General features: G+C 46.4%; 3 protein-coding genes across 3 annotated transcripts; 2 read left to right on the top strand and 1 right to left on the bottom strand.

The window, feature by feature from the left end:
• Window positions 1-1,605: 1,605 nt before the first annotated feature.
• On the top strand, window positions 1,606-2,879 carry LOC140222078 (uncharacterized). The gene is made up of 2 exons (XM_072292259.1): window positions 1,606-1,732; window positions 1,789-2,879. The coding sequence occupies exons 1-2, from the start codon at window positions 1,606-1,608 to the stop codon at window positions 2,877-2,879; spliced, it is 1,218 nt and encodes a 405-aa protein (XP_072148360.1).
• Window positions 2,880-3,827: 948 nt separating this feature from the next.
• On the bottom strand, window positions 3,828-8,418 carry LOC117850495 (golgin candidate 2). Its single transcript, XM_034732323.2, has 10 exons — window positions 8,260-8,418; window positions 7,589-8,161; window positions 7,059-7,169; window positions 6,829-6,888; window positions 6,286-6,343; window positions 5,973-6,028; window positions 5,725-5,817; window positions 5,050-5,175; window positions 4,518-4,565; window positions 3,828-4,395 (listed from the first exon to the last, which is right to left on the bottom strand). Exons 1-10 carry the CDS (start codon window positions 8,311-8,313, stop codon window positions 4,048-4,050), a joined length of 1,527 nt encoding a protein of 508 aa, XP_034588214.1. The 5' UTR covers window positions 8,314-8,418; the 3' UTR covers window positions 3,828-4,047.
• A 1,966-nt stretch (window positions 8,419-10,384) lies between these two features.
• Window positions 10,385-13,110, top strand: LOC117847309 (endonuclease 2). The gene is made up of 8 exons (XM_034728497.2): window positions 10,385-10,796; window positions 10,914-11,085; window positions 11,811-11,903; window positions 12,021-12,160; window positions 12,281-12,373; window positions 12,473-12,540; window positions 12,609-12,679; window positions 12,784-13,110. Exons 1-8 carry the CDS (start codon window positions 10,686-10,688, stop codon window positions 12,900-12,902), a joined length of 867 nt encoding a protein of 288 aa, XP_034584388.1. The 5' UTR covers window positions 10,385-10,685; the 3' UTR covers window positions 12,903-13,110.
• Window positions 13,111-21,184: the final 8,074 nt, after the last annotated feature.

Genomic DNA, 21,184 nt, shown 5'->3' with positions numbered 1-21,184 from the left:
TTGAAAGAAAAAGGGCATCACCAGTGCTATTTTATTAAAAACTCGGTAGCGGCCCTTGCTCTTCCTCCGGTTCATCACTTCATCTCCTGCTCTGATGCTGGTTCCATCCCTAAACAGCAGGACGAGATGCTACTTTTCTATTAATAAACATTGAAATTAGTAAAAAAAATATATATTTGAAATAAAGCAGGTGCACTGCCGATTCATTTAAGAAGAGAGAACGTCTGGATTACATAGAGTCTGATATTACATAAATTGATTAACTCAGTCCTTATTACATAAATTGATTAAGTCACTCAGCAATAACATAAAGATACAAATTATTCTAACCCAATTCTAGGTTACCACATGTCCGATGCTACAACTGGACTTCTTCTTGGATGATAAAAAAAAGACTTCTTCTTGGATCAGCTGGAAAACCTGTTGTGGCCTCAAGCTTTTTTTCTTCAAAAAACGCGTCGATTGTGTTCCTTCCAGATGTTCCATGATATAAACATGAGCAATGCAGCGACAGACCTTTCGTTGCTTCGTTGTGAAAGTTGCCAACGATTTCCATCACCATTCTTCAACACACACATCCTACATGAATATATAGGAACCAGAAAGGACAGACACTAGACTATCCAAGTTTGTGGCACTGAAGGAGAAAACGTTTTCTCAAAACTGCAGTGCAGAGCAAGGGCCTCTTGACTCTTGAGTGCGTTGTTGACAGAAAACACAGTTGTTTATCCCTAGATGAAAATTCTTCTCGTTTCATGCTGTAAAACAGAAACCATACAGGATGTGATACAACAGGTGGGCACACGTATGGTTCGAACCTGCACTTAATCAATCGTTCAGCTAGTTAATCAAGCCTGTCGTGAGTTCACTTTCTACTCCTAAACAGCTCAATGTTTTCTTCAATCTTGCCTATGCAGTGTGGATAGAAAAAGGATCCAGTCTCTTGTTGAAGAACGCGAACTGTCATCATTTAGTCAGTCTACTCGATCTATGAACGTACTGTTGCACCAATTGCAATGCTGCGATATGCGGACGTTGGCTATTGAAAGAAAGATTTTTTCTTTTTTTGTTCGCAAACTAGCAATGATCCCGGACTCCCTATGAAACTGCATCCACATACACAGTGGCTAAGCGAGATTACATGATCAGCAGAGATCAGAGAAATAAATCAGAAAGTATAACGCTGCCGTACTGACGATAGCCTCATAGAACTCTACAGTAAGTCTGCTAACGACGCCAACATACTGAATGTCTGTTCTGCAAAACAGCGGTTAGCGGCGAACTGACACCGATTCAGTCAAGAGAGGTGGCCGTTCGGCAAACCGGCACCCATTCGGTAGAGACACCCGGCGGTTCCAGGGCAGCCGCCTCTCCGAGGCGCCCTTTCCGATGCTACAAATACGTGAGCGCCCGGTCTGGTCGGGGCACGGCCCAACTCTGAAACATCGCCGTCTCTGCCGCATTCTTCCGCGCTCTCTCGCTCGCCTGACCCACGTATGTGCGTGTTCGGTATCGAAGCGGTTGTCAACTTGTACTGTTAGTTCCAAAGAAGTTGCTCACTTCGGCGTGAATGGTGATCGCAGATATCCGGCCGGCGTATCAACGATGTCTTCGGGTACCAATACCAACGACGAGGCCGTCGCCCGGCCATGGGCCGACCTCCTGCCGGAAATGTGCGACCTCGTCCTGGACCGCCTCGACGCCGTCGGCGTCCTCCGCTTCCCGGCCACCTGCACGGCCTGGGCCGCCGCTTCCAAGATGGCTCCTCGCCTGACCAGCTGACCTCAGGCTTGCCCACGCTCCTCACCTCTGGCCTGGATCTCTACGGCGACGACTTCGAGTACGATGTGGAGGCGGGCACCTTCGGGCTCCACGACGTCGCCACCGGCAAGTCCTTCTACGGCGAGGCCCAGCGGCTGAGGAACCGGACCTGGATCGGCGGGAAGGACGACTGGCTGGTGACCACGGACGTGAGGTGCGGCGTCGAGCTCCTCAACCCCATCACCGGCGAGCGGGTCCCCTTGCCGTCCTTCGACACTATCGGGAAATTCGCAGACCCCTATAAACTCTGTATCTCTGTCGACTATATGCTGCACCATCTCCAGCAGGTCGCACTGTGCCAGACACCGGCGCACCCCAACGGCTACCTGGCCGTCGCAATGTTCTCCAGTGCCTCCTTGGACTTTCTTGCTTTCACGGCGGACGGCGACGAGGGCTGGACGCCATTGAAGGACCCATCGGGGTTGGGGGTACACTACACGGACGTCACTGCCCACAATGGGAAGGTGTTCGCAGTGTCCGACTATGGGGACATCTATTGCTGGGACATGAACGGCACAGATGTGGAATTCACATATCTGCAGGGACCGGAGTTCCACGTCAGCAACAACAACTACATTCGCAGGTTCTACCTCGCCACGTCGAGCGGCGGCCGGCTTCAGGTGGTCTGCTTGTACGGCCACGACGACCGGCGCGTCGAGGACAAGCGCACCAGAAGGATCGTGTTCAAGGACCAGTTGGGCTTCTTCCACGCCCGCCGCGTCACGCTCCACGAACTCGACGACGCCACCGCCGGCACCTGGCGCCGCGTGAGGGACCTCGGCGGCGACCGCACGCTCTTCGTGGGGGGGAACTGCTACCCGTTCTGCGTCACCGTGCCTCCCGGCGGCGACCCCAACGATGATCTCCAGGCGGATTGCGTCTACGTCGCGGACGTGCTCGGCTGCGACGCCGCCGCCTTCGAACTGAAGCTGGGAGATGACTACGCCTACGAGTTTGACTGGCCTCTCTATTATCCGGCCGTGTACGACGTGCTGCAAATACCGATGTGGTTCAGGCCAACTGCGCACCGTATTGAACAAGCGCCCGTAGAAGGGTGACAGACGATACAATTGATACAAACATGTGTTATTCGGATTGAATGCGTGCAAGAAAACTTTGAATTGTTGGTTATGTAATAATCTTGGCTATGCATGACATAACCAAATCAATTTATATGGATAAATTCATCCTGAAAAGTATTTTATTTGTTTTACATATTTATCTCATCATGTCTATATATGTATAACCTTATGAATTGGTATGGATGAATTGGATTGACAATGGAGCTCTCGACTGGTATGAGTATGATTTCAATTTTCTTAATTTCTATCTCATCTCGGCTATGAATGACTACTGACTTTATAAATTGATATTGATGCATTCGGCTAGTATGAATTCTTTTATATAACGTGCCTGTATGAAACCAGTATTCTGGCAGTTTTTTTTATGACAACATGCAGGGACTCATGACTCGTGGCCATAGCCGCGTGGTACAACAAGTTTCATCCACTTCCCGGCGCCGACTACCGTCCAGAGCGAAGATAAAAGCTTACCGCTTCAAACAAGCTGATCACGCCGCCGAGTCGATTTCTGGACACAGGGCACGCCGGAGCATACATCAGGTACGCGCGATTATAACTTTCCGCACGAAAGATATATAAGTCCGAAGAGATTGGATGCAAAGACGTTATTAGACATCTATTTCTGACACGTGGGCAGTGAAACCAAGATCGCTCCGTGATACTGGTGCCTGCACCTAAGATTCAGAGCACCCGGACTGCACGGGTTCGAGTTCAATTGCCTGACGTCGGCAAGCTTCTGCTGTTGTACATGCACGTATGTCCACTGGACAGGATCAGTAAAAGCGCATCGGGAGCATGGTTGGCACGACGACACCGAACCGGGCATTGTTGGACAGTTGTAGGCGCCGAGGCGCCTCCGGCCAAAATGGCTAATTGCAAGTGTCTGTAGATCAGAACGAGCTTTATGCAAACCTTATGTACAACTTCAATTGAAATTCCAACTTCATATATGAAATCATTCTGTGTATCTCTCTATTATGTTCTGCTTGTTATTGGGGACAAGTGGCAATGAGAATAAAATATATGATACAATTACACAGCTAGATTAGGCTGGAGAGAAGGAATATGCCTCGTTTACACAACTCGAGTAGACTGGAGTAATGTATCAGGGAGTATACTGGAGTAATGTATCAGGGGGGAAACATCAAATACTAGTCTTGTTTAATGTCTCCAAAGAAAAAGTAGCACCAGGGTGAGATTCTGATACTGTTGGGTGTGATTTTAATATGTACAGTACCCATAAATGCAGGCATACCAGGTACACGAAGGCCCAAATCTGGGCCTTTGGATTCCGCCTCAAGAAAATATGCCCAGCCGAGAAGATTGAATCAAGCTGTCTGATTGCGGATCCCAGTTGCTGCTGTCCAGCCTGAATCCTGTCGCGAAATTTTGGTGAATGTGATTCTTGCCATGCACCGGCTTCGATGTCCATTCTTGATGAGCTTGAGGAAGCCATCGATGAGGCACTGCTGTCGAGCAATCTAGAGACTGCCTGTATATATGATGGATAATGTTACTCTCCTTACATGCAATTATACTTGGGTACATTTACTGCTAGGGCTCTGTCAAAATCTTATATAATGGATTATATATAATGGGTCAATCTATACAGACCTCAATTCTCATTAACAGAGCTGCCTTCTCTGAAGATAGGGACTCGACCTGAAAATAGAAAAAAGAAATTGAACCTCTGAATAATAGCAGGCTAGCCAATAGATGCCATCATACAGTATCATAATGCGAACAATAGTATTTATTCTCAAACCTCTGAACAATAGTATTTATTCTCAAACCTCTGAATAACAGTAGTGTAGCCAATACCAACAGCCAGTATCACAATGTGAATAACATGTGAGTAACAGCATTTATTCTCAAAAGGTAAAATCATCTGTGTTAGTTGTCACTATCTATTATTGATAACAAGTAGTTTTTTTTCCGAATCTTGATCACAGAGGGAGTATATAACTTCCCTAACTCTATTTGAATACCAATGAAGGAGGGAAAGTGATGCCACCGGTTCTTAATAGTAGAAAAATTAGGCAAGACTATCCAAGCACAAAAGCTTAATCATTTTCAATGTAAGACTCATGCTGATCCAAAAACCAGGCAACAAAGTCACAAGATAGGGTGTATTTGAGGAACGAACCTGCATTTGTTTCTGAATCAACCGATCAGTTAGTTGATCAAGCCTCTTCTTGAGTTCGATTTCTACCTCTGTAGGTTGAACCATAGCTCTTCTAGTCATCTCAATGTTTTCTTCAATCTTCCTTGCCTATGGATGAAAAAAAAATGCCCCCAAATTGGTTAGCATAACTATTAACTGCAGCACAGTGTAAAATATTCAAATCTTTTGTACAGGACACTCAGCCCAATAGCACGAGAACCTAAGGATGAAATATTCAAAAAATCACAACACATGCATTAGTTTATTTGGAAAATAAAAGAATATAAGCATGGATGCCTTTAGTCCCAAGCTTCCAGGTTTAATATATTTCCCTATCTACTTCATCAATCAACAATATAATGGATTAGAGAAGAAACATGTGTTCAAAAGAAAATAATGAAACAAGGGAACAAGGTATTAATATATGGGCCCCAGGCCAAATAAAGTGGGATAAAAAGTTACATACAGTGAACCAGTCGAGGCTCAGTTCTATCTATGCTATATCATAGTACAATGACAAACACTATGGGATATCAATAAACCAGACTTAATATGATAAGATCAAATTGAGCACATAATTATAAAAGGAATTCCTGAATCAAGAATATAATTTGCATAGAAGAACTAATGACTAAAGTTATACTTAGAAGAACCTACCTTGTCCTTCAAGCTCACAATTCTATCACAAGTCAGAATGTATTCTGCATCAATAATTTCCTCCTCCAGCTTGAACCTTCTCAACGATTCTATCTAGACAAAAGTTAACTAATATTACAAATTGATAAGGCAGGGTATTTTTTCTAGGAGTCTTCTAGGAGTCAATAGTTCTACTCAAAAGACTCGAGGAAATATTATATCTGTTGGGTGGAATAAGGACAGACAACAAATGCAAGTTGATTGCTTACTTCATCAACCGGAGCGGTGCTTGTCTTTTGTATCTTAGCTAGCTTTCTTTTGTATTCTGTTCATGGAATGATAACAAAGGTCACATACTGAACAGTGAACAAAACTGCTATTTAGATGTTGAGGTCAAAAAGAATGGCATGTCATACTTAATTCAGTTCAGTAAAACCAAAAGGTCTCATACTTAAGTCAGTTCAAAAAGCACAAAAAGATAAGTCAGATTAATATACCATTGGCCTTTAATTAAATTAGAGTGCTTGAAATCACTGGAAACTAAAAACAAGACAGCCCTATAAAAGAGAGTAGTCAACTTACTATCTTGAGCAAGTGTCTTCATTTCAACCTCCTCTCGAAGCTGTGCAACTTGATCTACCTAGTCAAATACCAAGAATAAACAGTTTCTAAATTATTGATATGGCACTCTGTAACTTGTGAACATTTATAAAGTATGAATCTTATTTGACTCATTAATAGCAGTTGTTATGTTAAGGACCCTTCTTCAGCAAGCAGAAGGCATCAATATATAGCTAATTGCATTGTGTACAAAAACTGCAGCAAATGGTCATTCCAGACTAACCTATTATTCCAATTCCAGAATGTATCAGGTATGTCCAGTGGTACCATTTTGGACCAGATGTTGTTATCCCTATTTATTATGCACATCTTGCAAATGCCAGCATTCTCCAAGTTTAGAAGGGAAGAATAAAGTTTCAATGTTCAACTATCTGTGCACAGTCATATCTACAGTTTCCACCCACATCTGTTGTTACCATAGAGCAGGCCTGTCAACATATTTTTCATTTTTTTCTGAAGCCAAAAAACACAATGCCCGGAGATGAAGGAAAAAAGAAAACATACTTGAACTTCCAGATTCCATTGTTCCCTGGCAAACGATTTTGCAAGCTCCGCGTTTGTGACCTGAGAAATCCTTCGGTAAGAGCATTAATAAGACATGTGACAGGGGAAAAAAAAACTATGCTCCAGCTCCATCACAAAAGCCAGTGGCTACATATACCGCACTGTTTGCAAAGTAACACATAAGAATGGCAAGGGGGGTTGGGGGACAGAGCCTGTAGACAGGGATATACCTCAAGTGTAGCCAAACGTGCAAGGGCTTCCATTCTAGTGCTGTGGTGTCGCTGTTTCTCTATCTCCACTGCTTCCATTGTTTCAATCATACTAGTCTGCAACTCCGAAGCCTGAAAAATGTTGAGCCAAATGCTGATAAGAGTCATAACTTTATACAAACCATCTTACCCCGGATAGAAATGATTCTGCGTATGAACACTGAGCTGCTGACTCTGCCTTACAAGAGACAGTTGTGAACCGAATTGTCAAGATCAACATAAAGTTCCATAACCAGTGAAATATCAATGATTTTGTGCTCAAATGCAGTATTGCAAACACATCAAAGCTAGCTAGAATATATTTTACATTACAAACAAAAAGTATTCAATGTGTTACCAACTCAGCTGTCATGTAAATCACAAAAATAGAGTTAACAATATGCGAGCTATAAGATCAGTTTCTCTAGCTCTGTTCACAGCTGCACGGAGTATGGCAACCTCCCAAGTCTCAAGCAGTGAAGCAGCACAAAATCACCATGAAGTAGACTCACCTCCTGTGCTTGCTCCTTCTCACGCTCGGCTAGCAGCTTCTCGAGTCCGGCCTTCTCCCCCTCGAGCCTCGCAACAGCCTCCTCTCGCTCGGCGATAGCGCGTGCAGCCATGGCCGCAAGCCGCTCAGCCCGCCGCCGCCTCCTCTCCTCCTCCCTCCGCCTCTCCTCCTCCGAATCCTCCGAATCGTCGCTGCCCGACCCATCCGATTCCTCATCGCTCCCGCTCCCGCTCCCACCCTCAGAGGCTCCGCCCCTGCCGTCCTCGCCATCCCCCCGATCCCCCTCCGGCTTCACCTCGGCCACCACCTCTACCGGCGGCCCACCACCGGCTTGATCCTGCACCGCGAGCACCGCAGTCGCGGACGCGGAGCGGCGGGGCCCGGGGGAAGGCAGGGAGGGGCGCTTCGCGGCGAGGCGGAGGCCGAGGGAGGGAGGCGGGCCGGCTTGCGGTGGCCTGCGCGGGGGCGTCGCGTCGAGGAAGGCGTCCGCGGAGGGGGAGGCGGAGGGGTGCAGCGCGGCGAGGTCGGAGGCGGAGGGGGACTTGCCGAGGGACTCCGCCGCCTGCTGGTCGATCTGAAACGCAAGAGGAGTGTAGGGTCAGAAGAGCTGGAGTGAGGAGGAGGGGGATGGGGCGGCGACGCCGGCGAGGTAGGAAGGGAAGGTGGCCTTGCCTGATGGAGGAGGGTCTCGGCGGCCTTGAGCTTGGAGGAGATCCACCCCGCCATGGCGCGGCGCCGCGGCGAACGGAGGCGCCGCGATGCGTGGTGACTGGACTGACGCCGCCCGGCGGGTTTGGTTGGTCGATGACTGACGTGATGGGCCCTGTCCAACCGCCGCAGCAGGTGGCAATGGCAAGATCTGAAAATGGGCCGGGCCGCGCAGGGCCGAAGTGATTTTGCTCCTATTGGGGGGATTTGCGATCGTGAGCAAGCAAGCCTCAAACCGATACAACTAACTGATCCGCTGCTTGGGCCGTGGGCTCTGTCACCGGTGGCGCAATGGCCCAATTCTGATGTGGCCCATAGCCCCATAGCCGCCGGTCACGTGGGGATTTGAAAATTGAGCTCGTGCGAAACAAAATTAGCATGCCCATTGGCACGTGCACGTCCTTGCAACGACAGGGATAGGGCAGCCACCCACCATCAACCATGTACACTTGTACACACATGTTCTTCCTATCCGCAGCTGGATTTGAGTGTGTTGACTGACATTACGTGCAAACCGTGCATTTTTAGATTAAGTAAATTATCCGATCTGTGAATGCATTCACAGCTGAATATCTACAAGCATAAATAAATCAATCCAGCCACTAGTCCGGAGGTACATGCGTACTTAGATTCCACGCCTCAACACAAGGATCAAAGAAAATAAGAAAGCAAGCCACTAAGAAAGAAAGCTAAAAAGATTAAGCTTCAAACTTCTTCTATGCTCTTGCTTCCACCTAGCCATGAGCCTTGTGCAGCAACTAATCCCTCCCATCTGTCATTTTCTTAGAAACTTTAGAAGTTAGGATGATCTTGCTCGACAGCCAACTATTTCCTGTCGCGTAGAAATTGCACGTTACACTAAAACCGTCATCCCTCCAAGCTGAATGGTACCGCCATCCAAGGACTCCAAAACGGCACCTCAAGAGGAAAGCAACGTCAAGACGCCGCCGCCGCCCAAACCTACTTTGGTTCTTCATTTTCACCCCAAAAAAGTCTCTAGGTCAAGTTCCTCATCGCAACGCCTTCAACAAGGAGCACGATGCATCATGGCACCGTCGTCGCTAGCACCGATCAAGACCGGTCATGGCTTTCGCCTGAGGACCTCGACACCCTGACAACCACTAAACTTTGTTGGCTGCTGCCAAAGCCGGTCGCCCATCGTTGCCGCCCTTTGTCTGCCGCCCTCCGTCCGCCGCTGCCGCCATATAGCCGAGCCATGCTCGCCTATAGCCGCCACGGACCACGTACGGGCGAATCCACCGCGAGCTCCCCACGATGGTGGTCTCCGGAGTCTAAGACTCCCTTCCCCCGAGCTTAGCCCAGGAGAGGTAGGCTCCATGAGTGCCGCCGCCCCACAGCGAGCCACCACCTCGGGCCATTGCCGACACAGGCCGCCACGCCACCACGGGCCGTCGCCCTCATCGCCACGGGCCACGCCACCGCGGATCTGGGCATCCAGCCCCCACTAGCACCCTCCATGGATCCACCAGGGAAGGCTCTAAACGGCCTAGGCGACGCCAGATCTGAGCCTACGGGTGCCGGATCTGGGCACCACCAGCCAAGGGTGCGGCCGCCGCCGGCAAACCACCGCAGCAGGAAAGAATAGGGTGGGGGAGGTTGTGGAGAGGGAAGAAGTTCTTTCGTGGGGGAGTTGATGCACCCGCCGCCACCCTCATCTCGGCCGGGCGGATTTCCACCGGCGAGCTCCGGCGGCGGTGGGTCGGAGGGGAAGGAGAGAGCGGCGCTAGAAGTGTGGTGGCGGCGGCACCCGAGTCGCCCTAGGGTGACGCGGGGGCGAACAGGCAGCCGTGCAAACCGTGCATGTTTTCTTATCACGATGTTTGTTTAAAAGATGTGCGCATGCGGGACATGCTTACTCATATCATCAAGGATGCTACCTAAACTCCTTTGTCTCCTTGTAAGTAACTTAAATGCTGTGTAAAGGCGGATTATTGGATCATCAGCCGTGCGCCAATCAGAGAATGAGAGAACCCATCCATATATGCCGGTGGTTGGGACATGGGAGCAGTCAAGTGGACATGTGCACAACTACCGCCTCCGTCAGGAAGTTCAAGGAAATGAGAGAGATGATTGTCTCTAACCACATCAGCTATCATACTGATGATTGGTGCACACAACCACGTGAGTCACATGCTGACATGCATGTATCCAGCGCCCAGCTAGATGAGAAAGTCTTCAAGTTGTTCGCACTAAGCGTAGTGGATCAGGAGAAGGATTTGAAACGCGCGGATCACATCAGTGAGCCGGCGCGTGTATAAGTAGGGGAGCAGTACCAGCGCAGGAGATAGAGTTGAGGTGAGAAAAGGAAAGTCTCGTACTCCTAAGAGAAAACGAGGGCGTAGCAAGGAAAAGTCGATCGAGACAACAATATGGCGCTGCTCCTGCTCCTCCACGTCCTCCTCGTCACGGTGGTGGCGACAGCTCCTGCGGCTCACGCATGGGGCAAGGACGGCCACTACATGGTGTGCAAGATCGCCGAGGTAACTGGCAACCACCACTAGCCATAGCTTTGGTTTGATTGTTAATTTGCTCCGTACGTCGTCATCGGCGGCGTTGGAGAAGCTCAACTTAGAATTGGACCGGGAACTGTGTGGCAGAGCTTTCTGACGGAAGAGGCCTCGACGGCGGTGAAGGACCTGCTGCCGGGGTGGGCCGGCGGCGACCTCGCCGAGACGTGCGCGTGGGCGGACCGGCAGCGGTTCCGGTACCGGTGGTCCAGCCCCCTGCACTTCGCCGACAATCCCGGGGACTGCAAGTTCAGCTACGCCAGTAAGCCTCCTGGATTCTGATCAACATTGAACTTCCATGCAATCCTGCTGCTTCAGAATTCAGAGTCTCCTATCAGATCGTCTCTGGTTTAACATGTCGCGACCAAACCAAACTTTGCTCCGAGAAGAAAAACATTAACGCGAGTAGCTAGAGATCGATCGCTTTGGATGGCACGTCGCTGTCATGCCTCATGCGTGCGTTTACTCGCTATAGAAGCAACCGGCGTCGTCTCTGCCAAGTGGTTGGGCCGTAGGAGTTCAATGTTCAGACGAAAAAGGGAGTCAGGCGAAGAAGTTCCCATGTCTGAAGGATCTCAAGGGAATATATCTAGTATTATTCGGCCTGGACTAAATTTGTTTGCGACCTGCCTACCAAATCTTGAGAGGATGCGTCGGAACATAGGTCTCTCCTTGGTCCTTGCTTGTTTCATTGTGCAAGGAAGTTAGGCTCGCGTCATCGTCATCTCCTCGGATGGAAGGCGTAACCAAGTCCCTGCCTGCTCCTGCTAGTTGCTTGCTTGATATTGATAGCTGTAATGATATGGTCCTAGTGTGCAACGTATGCAGGTTTCATGTAGTACTATTTAATAAGTTAAACGCATTTTCTTTCAAGTCTAGAAAACAAGGACAGAAATGCAACTGAAGAAATTCCAGTGTCTGTACGAACTGTACGTCTGTATCAGAAGTTGAGAGGTTATCTTATGGTTGGTACTTACTGTTGAGCAGGGGACTGCCACAACACGAAAGGAGAGAAGGACATGTGCGTGGTTGGAGCAATCAACAACTACACCGCGGCACTGGAGGATTCATCAAGTCCATGTAAGCATCGAACATATGTGAGCTAACCCTAGTTACCATGCATCGTGTTCGTGTGAGCTGACTTCAGGCCACACGGCACCTAATATCCTTTGCCTGAATTGAACCTCCATTTATCAGTTGATCCGACGGAGAGCTTGATGTTCCTGGCCCACTTTGTCGGCGACGTCCACCAGCCGCTCCACTGCGGCCACGCCGAAGATCTCGGCGGCAACACCATCATCGTCCACTGGTACAGAAGGAAGAGCAACCTTCACCATGTACGTATACGCTACCTTCTTGACGAACTAATAGAGTCAATGAATAGTATCAACCCACTGCTTTCAGTTTACCTGTTCTGACATCTCACAGAAATTGTACCACAACTCGTCTTGTTTCAGGTGTGGGATGTGAACGTGATCGAGACAGCCATGAAGGAGTTCTACGACAACGATCTAAGCACCATGACACAGGCCATCCAGCGGAACATTACTGTACATCACTTTCAGCTTTTCCCTTCCGTTAAAAAAATCACTTGCGCTTTTGCCTTGTTAGTACTGTCAAGTAGTGCTGATTGAGTTATTGGTGTTCAGGAGGAGTGGGCTAACGAAGAGAAACAATGGGAGACGTGCCGTAGCCGGACAAAGACTTGTGCTGACAAGTAAGCTCGTGATACTGCTTCAGAGGAAAACTCATCCTTCAGAGACTAACTGCTGAAATCAAATGCAGATACGCTGAAGAGAGCTCAAAACTGGCCTGCAAGGCGTACGAGGGTGTTGAACAGGACTCCACCTTAGAAGGTAGATTGTCACTACATGAAGTTTGTGAGGTTAATGGTTTCCTTATAATTCTATTTGGAAGATATGGTATCTGAATATGTGATCCTCCTGAAACGGAACTGCAGATGACTATTTCTTTGCTGCACTACCGGTGGTTCAGAAGAGGATTGCTCAAGGAGGCGTCAGGCTCGCTGCAATACTCAACAAGATATTCGGTGGGAACAGCAGGCTGCAGAGCAGTTGATCAAGTACAAATTAAACAGCAACAAAGGGGGAAGGAACTCGTCCGCATTCTGAATTAGAATAAGATTTCCTAGTCTGACAATGTAGCTTCAGTGACCACGCACGACCATGACTAGATGTATTTTCTATTCGTCAGAGTAGCTCAGGATCTGTTACAAAGTTGAAGCACTTGTACGTACTGTCCAGTAAATGTATTCCTGTGTTTTGTATCTGCTAGATTGACGTGAGAAAAGAAAGTTGAAAATAGAAGAAGTCGTCTGCAAGTGGATGCATGCATCGAAGGTCTGAGAGGTTATGAAAGAGAAGATAAAACATTAAAACATCACACTGTCACACACAGTTATGCATACATGGTAGCACAGAGGTGGCCATGAAGATCTAGCAGCACGTCGGAGTGTCCACTGCGATGAGTCTGCGATGCGACGACGGGCGATGATCTGCGATGCGACGACGACGACGGTTCAACCTCGCGCCGGCAATTCGCCTAGCTCTGAAGGGTCTGACCGTACCGGACAGGGAGTCGCCGGTCAGTACTGAAGCGGATGTTGTGAGAGCTCACCGTCAGATGTCGGAGATGTTGGAGGAGATCGTTGCGGCAACGAATCTACCTACCAAATATCGTGGGGAGCAGCCACAATCTCTCTCCGGCGTCACCGGCAGGTTCTGGGCGGCGCAGCACTCTTACGACGACGGAGAAGTCGAGGACCTCGGCGATGCGGATGAAATTGCTCAGGTATGTCAACCTTTTGTTGCAGATTCGGCAGCATCACCATCGTATGTTGAAGCAGCAAAAAGTTCACTGGGAGCTCCGATCAAGAACCGACGTCGCCAAACTGTGAACTGGCCCTGGAACAAGGGAATGAAAGCATGGAAAGGACCACTGCCGAAGCCCCGATCCTACGTGCTGCCAACTCTCGGTGATGTCCTAGGTAGTAAACTGGCTGATGCGCGCAGATCGCCCGGATCGTCGACGTCGTCGCCGGCGGCGGCCATGCAACGTCAATTGTCAGATCCACAAGTTTCGCTGGTTTCACATTCAAACAGGATTCCAAGTGGGCTCCATGAGGTTGGGCCGCAAACCAAATTGAACGGACCGACCTGGGCAACCCGAAACCCCGGTCTAGCCTGGCTGCACCGACGACTCACAATTCCGAAACCTATTGGGCGAGTGACATCTTCAGGCACTCGTCGATCGTATGCGGAAGTGGTCATGTCAAGCGGCGGATCTGGCGGCGCCGACGGCGACGAAGGCAGCGAGAGGCATGCTGGCCATATGTATGGTGGGCAGCCCCGGTTTAAGCAGCAGGCGGTGGCAGGGCACCTTGGCAATTTGGACGTGGCCATGCTAGTGATTGCGATCAGAGTGGAGGAGGTCGTAGGGATCAACAAGCTCCTGCTCCTGGTGGCCGTAATGCAGGCCGTGGAGGTGGTTACGGTGGACTTGGTGCTGGCCGTGTAAAGACTGACGCAAATACCAAGCAAGGCAAATCTTCCTTTGAGAAAGGAGAGGCTTCAGGGACACAGTCTACGAAGCACAAGGGCCCCAGTACCAGCAGGAGAACAAGCAGCGAAGAAGGAGAAAAATGTTTCTCTTTCCTGCGAAATTTGTGAGGAAGAATACTTTAATAATCAGTGTCCGTTGCTTCATGGCCCAAAACCGGCAGCTACTTTTTGCGGTTTAGCACGGCACTGATCACCGGTACAGAACTCGGTATTAGTCCTGGTTGGTAGGGAAATCTCAGGAGGCCCCCCTAGCCTCCCTACGTGGGATTCAAACCCACGACCTCCAGCCTCACGCATAACTTCCTTGCCATCCCACCTACAAAGCACATCTAACTATATAGGGCATGCAATCCTTTTGTATTAACTCGTGGGGACCCTTTTATCCCGGTTGGAAACACCAACCGGGATAAAAGGGGACCGGGATAAAAGATCCCCTTTATCCTGGTTGGTATTACAAACCAGGATAAAAGGGTTCGAGGGATTTAGTCCCCTTTCAGCCACCCCGTTGGGGACCCTTTTATCCCGGTTTGAAACACCAAGCGGGATAAAAGACTCTTTTATCCCGGTTGGTGTTCAAACCGGGATAAAAGGCCTCTCAGGGTCTTTTTTTTCCACTAGCCTTTGCAACCGGGATAAAAGGTGCCGGTTGGTGAGTCCCCTGCCAGTGACCGAGTTTTAGTCCCGGATGGTGAACCTTTTGTCTCGAGCCAACTTTAAACCGAAACAAAAGGGGACGCACGGATGGTGAGTTCTCTACTAGTGATTATAGAAGGCACAGTACCAGCTGATCTTGTCAAAAAGGAATTGGCTCACCTGATCCCGGTGAAGTGGGATTGGGTGGTGCAGGAACATGGAACAAATACATATATCGTTCCATTCCCTTGCCAAGTAGAGCTGCAGCGGATAGTTTCAATAAAGAGGCATCGCACCGACAATAATGAAGGGGTGATGTCTTTTCAAGAATGGAACCATGAGATCAAACCAAAGACAAGGCTGCAAAAGGTATGGGTTCATGTATATGGTGTTCCATATGAGATTAGGTCTTTTCCTACCTTTGAGGGCAGTGGGTTCAATCCTAGGTGCAACACAAAGGGTGGACATGCGATCCATGAAAAAGACTGGTGTGCTCAGATTGTTGGTGGCAGTACTGGATGTAAACAGCATTCCTGATGATGCTGACATCGTAGTTGATGATTGCCTCTATGAAATTTTCTTCAAAGTTGACAGGGTGGTAACTAACAATGATCCTGAGTCTGACGAACCACCCAAGGAGAAAGACCATAAGATGGAAGATGCACATACACATGAGAAATCAAATGTTGATGGGGGTGCTAGTGCTTTAGAACCTACTGCTGATCCTAAGATGGATGAAGTACCTAAACAAATGCAACACAATGGACCTCCCTCTGCTACTGAGATGCAAGTGTTAGAGCAACCAATTGATTTTGCTGTAGATACTATTCTGGAAGAACTGAGCACCAAGGTGGCTGCTTAAGTTGACATTCCACGGGTCCCCAACATAAAAGTTGATGGTACTATCTCAGGAGCATTGTTGGAATCGGAACAACACACTGAAAATTGCATAGCAGATGAGAACAATACTGAAGTTCTTGCTGGGGCCAACAACACAGAGCTGGATGTTGTGGATCCGGACGAATCTGTTCCGGGTTCCACTCTGTTAGGCAGCGAACTAACCACGGTTGGTAATGCTGCCTCAGTTGCAGTTCCCATGCTCGTGACCGACGAACGGACCAGCGACACACCTGAGCTTGAATGTGCACTAACCATGGAAGACGATAGCATACAGAGAAGATCTGTTGAGGAGGCCTGCCTTACATTCGACGTTGTGCCTTCTGAGAAACAGAATACACTGGGGGCAGTAAGATTGCTAGTCAAGAGGAAACCGAGGTTGCTGTGGAGGCTTTTCAGCATGAGATCAGTCCAGCTCACAACCAATTTCATGGTCTACCTCGATGCATGCTGCAAGCGCTTTCCAAAAAGAATGGGATACATGCTAACCTCACCAATGTGGCAATGTCAAAGGCTCTCCAGGCTCTCGATAGTGTCACTGGAGTAGAGGCGATTACTAATGAGAAAAGATCCACTAAAAGAGCTTCTACAATGGGTGACACAAACATGGTAGAGAAGGCAATGAACTTGGTGACCAAGAAAAATGCGATGGAACCAGGTAATTGCCTCTTTTCCATCTATTTCAGATTAAAATATTATTTCTAGAATTGCCAACCTAGGTGTTTCTATGGGTAGAGATAATAGTGTTATTTCTTCTCTTAAAAACATAAATTGATAGACTTAAAGTGCGGCTAAATACAATGTTAGTAGCAATAGATATTCCTCTCCTAAAATTAACCTGGACGAGGAAGAAGAAGACCTCATAGATGCACAACTCAACCACGCTTGTGGGGATTTTGATGAGAGTGTGCAAAAGGAGGTCCTAGATCATATTTGTAGTGATCTAGTTGCTACTCCTTGCAGGAAAAAAATCCAATTCTAGGAAAAATAATAATAAAGTGGCCTTATCGCCTAAAAACCAATAACTCCATCGAAGCTGAGTTTCAAATAAAAGGGGTCTTCTGCAATAGCAGAGGTCTTGAAGACTAAACATGTGTATTTGGAAGATTTGGTTAAAGAGGAGCAAATTGATTTTATTACCCTTATGGAAACGTGTCGGGATCATTTCCCAGATGGGATCTTAAAAAAACTATATGGTAGCAAAGAATTTATTTGGCACTGTATGGCACCACATGGTCGTTCCGGGGGTATTCTTCTTGGTGTTGACCTTACAATATTTGATATTGGATCCATTGATGAGGGGGACTTTTATGTTAAGTTCACCCTTCGCAATAAACATGATAACTACAAATATGCGTTATTTATAGTTTATGGTCCTGCTCAATAGCAGCATAAGGAAAACTTTTTGATAGAAATAGCGCACAGTTGTAGTAAAGAATCGCTACCATATATAATTGGTGGAGATTTTAATATCATGCATCATCCTGAGGATAAAAATAAGGACAATTTTGATGCAAAATGGCTAGATTTATTTAATATGGTCATTCAAAACCTTGATCTTAGAGAGATAAAAATGTCAGGTCGCCAATATACATAGGTGAGCAGCGGAGATGATCCAACATTTGAGAAACTTGATAGGGTCTTAGTTAGTACAGAGAGGGAGCAAAAATTCCCTCTTACAACAGTACATCCTAAAGATAGAAGTAATTCAGATCATACCCCTTTATTGCTAAACACAGGCACTTCTTCCCACAATAGGCAGTAACCATTGTTCAAATTTGAACGTGGCTGGCTTATTCGAGATGGTTTCTATGAGTTGACTGCTGATAAGTGGGGATCTAAAACCAGAGGAACCACTGCAAAATAAAATAAGAGCTCTTTGACAATTTTCGAGGGGCTAGACAAAAAATACAGCTGGCCACAATAAAAAGGAGAAGAAGTTGATCTTCATGATTGATGATCTGGATAAGAAAGCTGAGAATAGAGTGCTCTCTAATCAGGAGTTAAATATGAAACACTACCTCAATGAACGTTTAGTTCACTTATTAAGGGAGGAGAAAATTAAATGGTATGAGAGAGCTGACCTCTTGGAAGGTGATGATAACACCCAATATTTGCATTTGGTCACTAATGGTAAACATAGAAAACAACGCATCTTCAAATTAGAACAAGAAGATTACGTAATAGTGGGTGATGCTGAATTGAAAGCATATATCACAAACTTACAAGGGGTTGTTTGGACCACCAGATGACAATAATTTCAACATGGTGGAAAATCAAAATAATGACATACCTCAGGTGACAGAGGATGAAAATAATTTCCTCACAGCACCATTCACGGAGAGGGAAGTAAAGGAGGCGGTGTTCCAAATGCAGCATAATAAATCTCCTGGCCTTGATGGTTTCTAGAAGAGTTTTATCAAGTTTTCTGAGAAATTATTAAATCGGACCTTATGGCATTATTCATTGATTTTTATGAAGGATGCCTCCCTCTCCATAGTCTCAATTTTGGAGTAATTACTTTACTTCCAAAAATAAAAGAGGCAACAAAGATACAACAATATAGAACCATTTACTTACTCAATGTGAGTTTTAAAATTTTCACCAAGATGGCTACCAATAGGCTCATGGGAGTGGCTAGCAAAGTGGTTTAGCCCTCACAAACATCTTTCATGCCAGGTCGAAATATAATGGAAGGAGTAGTGATATTGCACGAAACTATCCATGAGTTACCAAAAAAACTCAATGGTGTGATTCTCAAAATTGACTTTGAAAAGGCTTATGATAAAGTAAAGTGATCTTTTCTACAACAAACCCTTAGAATGAAAGGATTTTGCCAGCGATGGTGTACATGGATTAAAAATTTTATTTCCGGAGGAAGTGTGGGCATCAAAATCAATGATGACATTAAGCACTACTTCCAAACAAAAAAAGTCTTTGGCAAGCAGACCCCATGTCACCTATCCTATTCAATATTGTGGCTGATATGCTCTCTATTTTAATTAAGAGGGCTAAGGATGATGGCTAAATTGATGGAGTGATACCTCACTTGGTGGATGATGGATTGTCAATCCTACAATATGCAGATGACATAATCATATTTATGGATAATGATTTAGAGCAAGCTAAGAATATGAAGCTCTTGCTTTGCATCTTTGAACAACTGTCAGGTTTAAAAATCAACTTCCACAAAAGTGAGATATTTTGTTATGGAGCTGCAAAACACTACGAGCAGAAATATACTGAATTGTTTGGTTGTGGCCTAGGGTCGTACCCTTTCAGGTACTTAGGAATCCCGATGCATCACAACAAACTCCATAATGCAAATTGGAATGTTATCGAGGAAAGATTCAAACGACTACCAAGTACCTCGAAGGCCAAACATTTATCTCATAGGGTACGACTGATTTTATTGAATTCTGTCATAAGGAGGATTTTTATCGATCCAAATTCTTTTGGCAAGGTAACAATAATAAACAAAAATACCGCCTAGCCAAATGGGACATAGTGTGTCGTCCTAAAGATCAAGGGGGTTTGGGAATAACAAACCTCTTGATTATAAATAAATATCTACTTAGCAAATCGTTATTTAAATTGCTGAATGAAAATAGCACACGACAAACCTTACTTAGAAATAACTGAGTTCAAAGTACCTGTATCAGGCTACAACCAAACCTGGAGACTCGCATTTTTGGAAAGGTTTGTTAAAAGTTAGGGAAGATTTTCTGGGTTGCGGGATTTTCAAAATAAAAGATGGGTCACAAACCAGATTTTGGAAGGACACTTGGATTAGCTCTAAATCACTCAGAGAGCAATTTACTAACTTATATAATATAGTCTATTATCCTCACACTACAATGGCAAATGTTATGAACCAAATACCATGGAATATCTCTTTTAGAAGAGTTCTAATTAGGGATAAACTGACTGCCTGGCATAACCTTGTAGCTAAAATAGCTTCTTACCAGCTTTCTGAAGGGAGGGACAATTTTACCTGAGACTTACATAGCCAAGGTGATTTTACTGTAAGGTCTATGTATCAATATCTCATAAACCAAGATGTTTCTTCCACCAATAAATTTATATGGAAGCTAAAGATCCCTCTCAAAATTAAAATTTTTCTGTGGTACCTCCAACGAGGTGTTATTTTAACAAATGATAACTTAGCTAAGACAAACTGGTATGGAAGTCAAAAGTGTTGCTTCTGTGATTGTAATGAAACAATTAAGCATCTTTTTTTTATTGTCAACATGCCAAGATAATTTGGAGAGTTGTTAATATAGCTACTGGGTTAATCCCGCCAAAATCAATAGCGCATATGCTTGGAAATTGGTTAACATGCATAAGAAAGAATCATAGAAGTTTGATTTTTGTTGGGGTTGCAGCTCTCATGTGGGCAATTTGGTGTACGCGAAAAGATGTGGTTTTTGAGAAAAATCATTCACCTCTTTTATGCAGGCTGTTTTCAGGGGAGCATATTGGCTGCGATTTTGGTCTTTGTTACATCAATGAGAGGAAACAATGGAGACCATCTGTTTAGCAAGTAAAGCGTTGGAAGTCATCACCTTGGATATCTTTGCCAAGAATGGATGGAGAAGCAATAATGGACTTTGCTTTTGATTTGTTCCTGTCATGCTACTTTTTTCCTATTATATGTGATCTACTTGTGAGCTAAAAATTGTACAAAAATATGACTGTGTGTGGTTACAGAGGCAGGAGACAATTCCTTTTTTTCAAAAAAAATACATGGTAGTACACCACTTGCTAAGTTGCTATACTACAATGCTACTGCTCCCCACAGTTATGCAATAAAATGAACTTGAAGGGCCGATTACCGATTGGCAGTCTGAACTCCATATTCAGCGTGTTAGAGCAATTCCAAAAGCTCCTTTAAAATTACCCCAACACCTTATTTAGGGAAAAAAATTACCTCCAACAACTCCCTCAACCTTCCTGCAAATTTCCATTGTCCCGTATCCGTCTGCCACCACCCCACATATTTGCATGCACCTGCTCTTCCCCCAATCGCCCATCGCACTCCTTTCCCGCAAGTTTTTTTCCCACAAGCTTTTCCCTGTTGGCACCATGCACGGACATGCCGTGCTCCGGGCACGCCCACTCATTGGTGGCGTTGGCATGGGGGGCACCGAGGACAATGACGCGTGCCCTGATCTCCTCCGGGTTGGCGGCGACGCTGCTAGACATGGGGATTGCCGAACTAGGAGGGAGGTTCTCCTAGGTCATCCAGCC

Source organism: Setaria viridis, chromosome 3 (genome assembly GCF_005286985.2).
Source record: "Setaria viridis chromosome 3, Setaria_viridis_v4.0, whole genome shotgun sequence".
NCBI lineage: Eukaryota > Viridiplantae > Streptophyta > Magnoliopsida > Poales > Poaceae > Setaria > Setaria viridis.
This window is presented reverse-complemented; position numbering and strand designations above follow the sequence as displayed.

Excerpts from the sequence above, each read along its gene's own strand:
- LOC140222078 (XM_072292259.1), top strand. The coding sequence starts at position 1,606 with ATGTCTTCGGGTACCAATACCAACGACGAGGCCGTCGCCCGGCCATGG. Across the intron at positions 1,733-1,788 it reads CCTCCGCTTCCCGGCCACCT|GCTTGCCCACGCTCCTCACC; the intron begins GCACGGCCTGGG and ends AGCTGACCTCAG.
- LOC117850495 (XM_034732323.2), bottom strand. The coding sequence starts at position 8,313 with ATGGCGGGGTGGATCTCCTCCAAGCTCAAGGCCGCCGAGACCCTCCTC. Across the intron at positions 8,162-8,259 it reads CCGAGACCCTCCTCCATCAG|ATCGACCAGCAGGCGGCGGA; the intron begins GCAAGGCCACCT and ends CTTGCGTTTCAG. Across the intron at positions 6,029-6,285 it reads GAAGACACTTGCTCAAGATA|AATACAAAAGAAAGCTAGCT; the intron begins GTAAGTTGACTA and ends TTCCATGAACAG.
- LOC117847309 (XM_034728497.2), top strand. The coding sequence starts at position 10,686 with ATGGCGCTGCTCCTGCTCCTCCACGTCCTCCTCGTCACGGTGGTGGCG. Across the intron at positions 12,161-12,280 it reads GGAAGAGCAACCTTCACCAT|GTGTGGGATGTGAACGTGAT; the intron begins GTACGTATACGC and ends GTCTTGTTTCAG. Across the intron at positions 12,541-12,608 it reads ACAAAGACTTGTGCTGACAA|ATACGCTGAAGAGAGCTCAA; the intron begins GTAAGCTCGTGA and ends AATCAAATGCAG.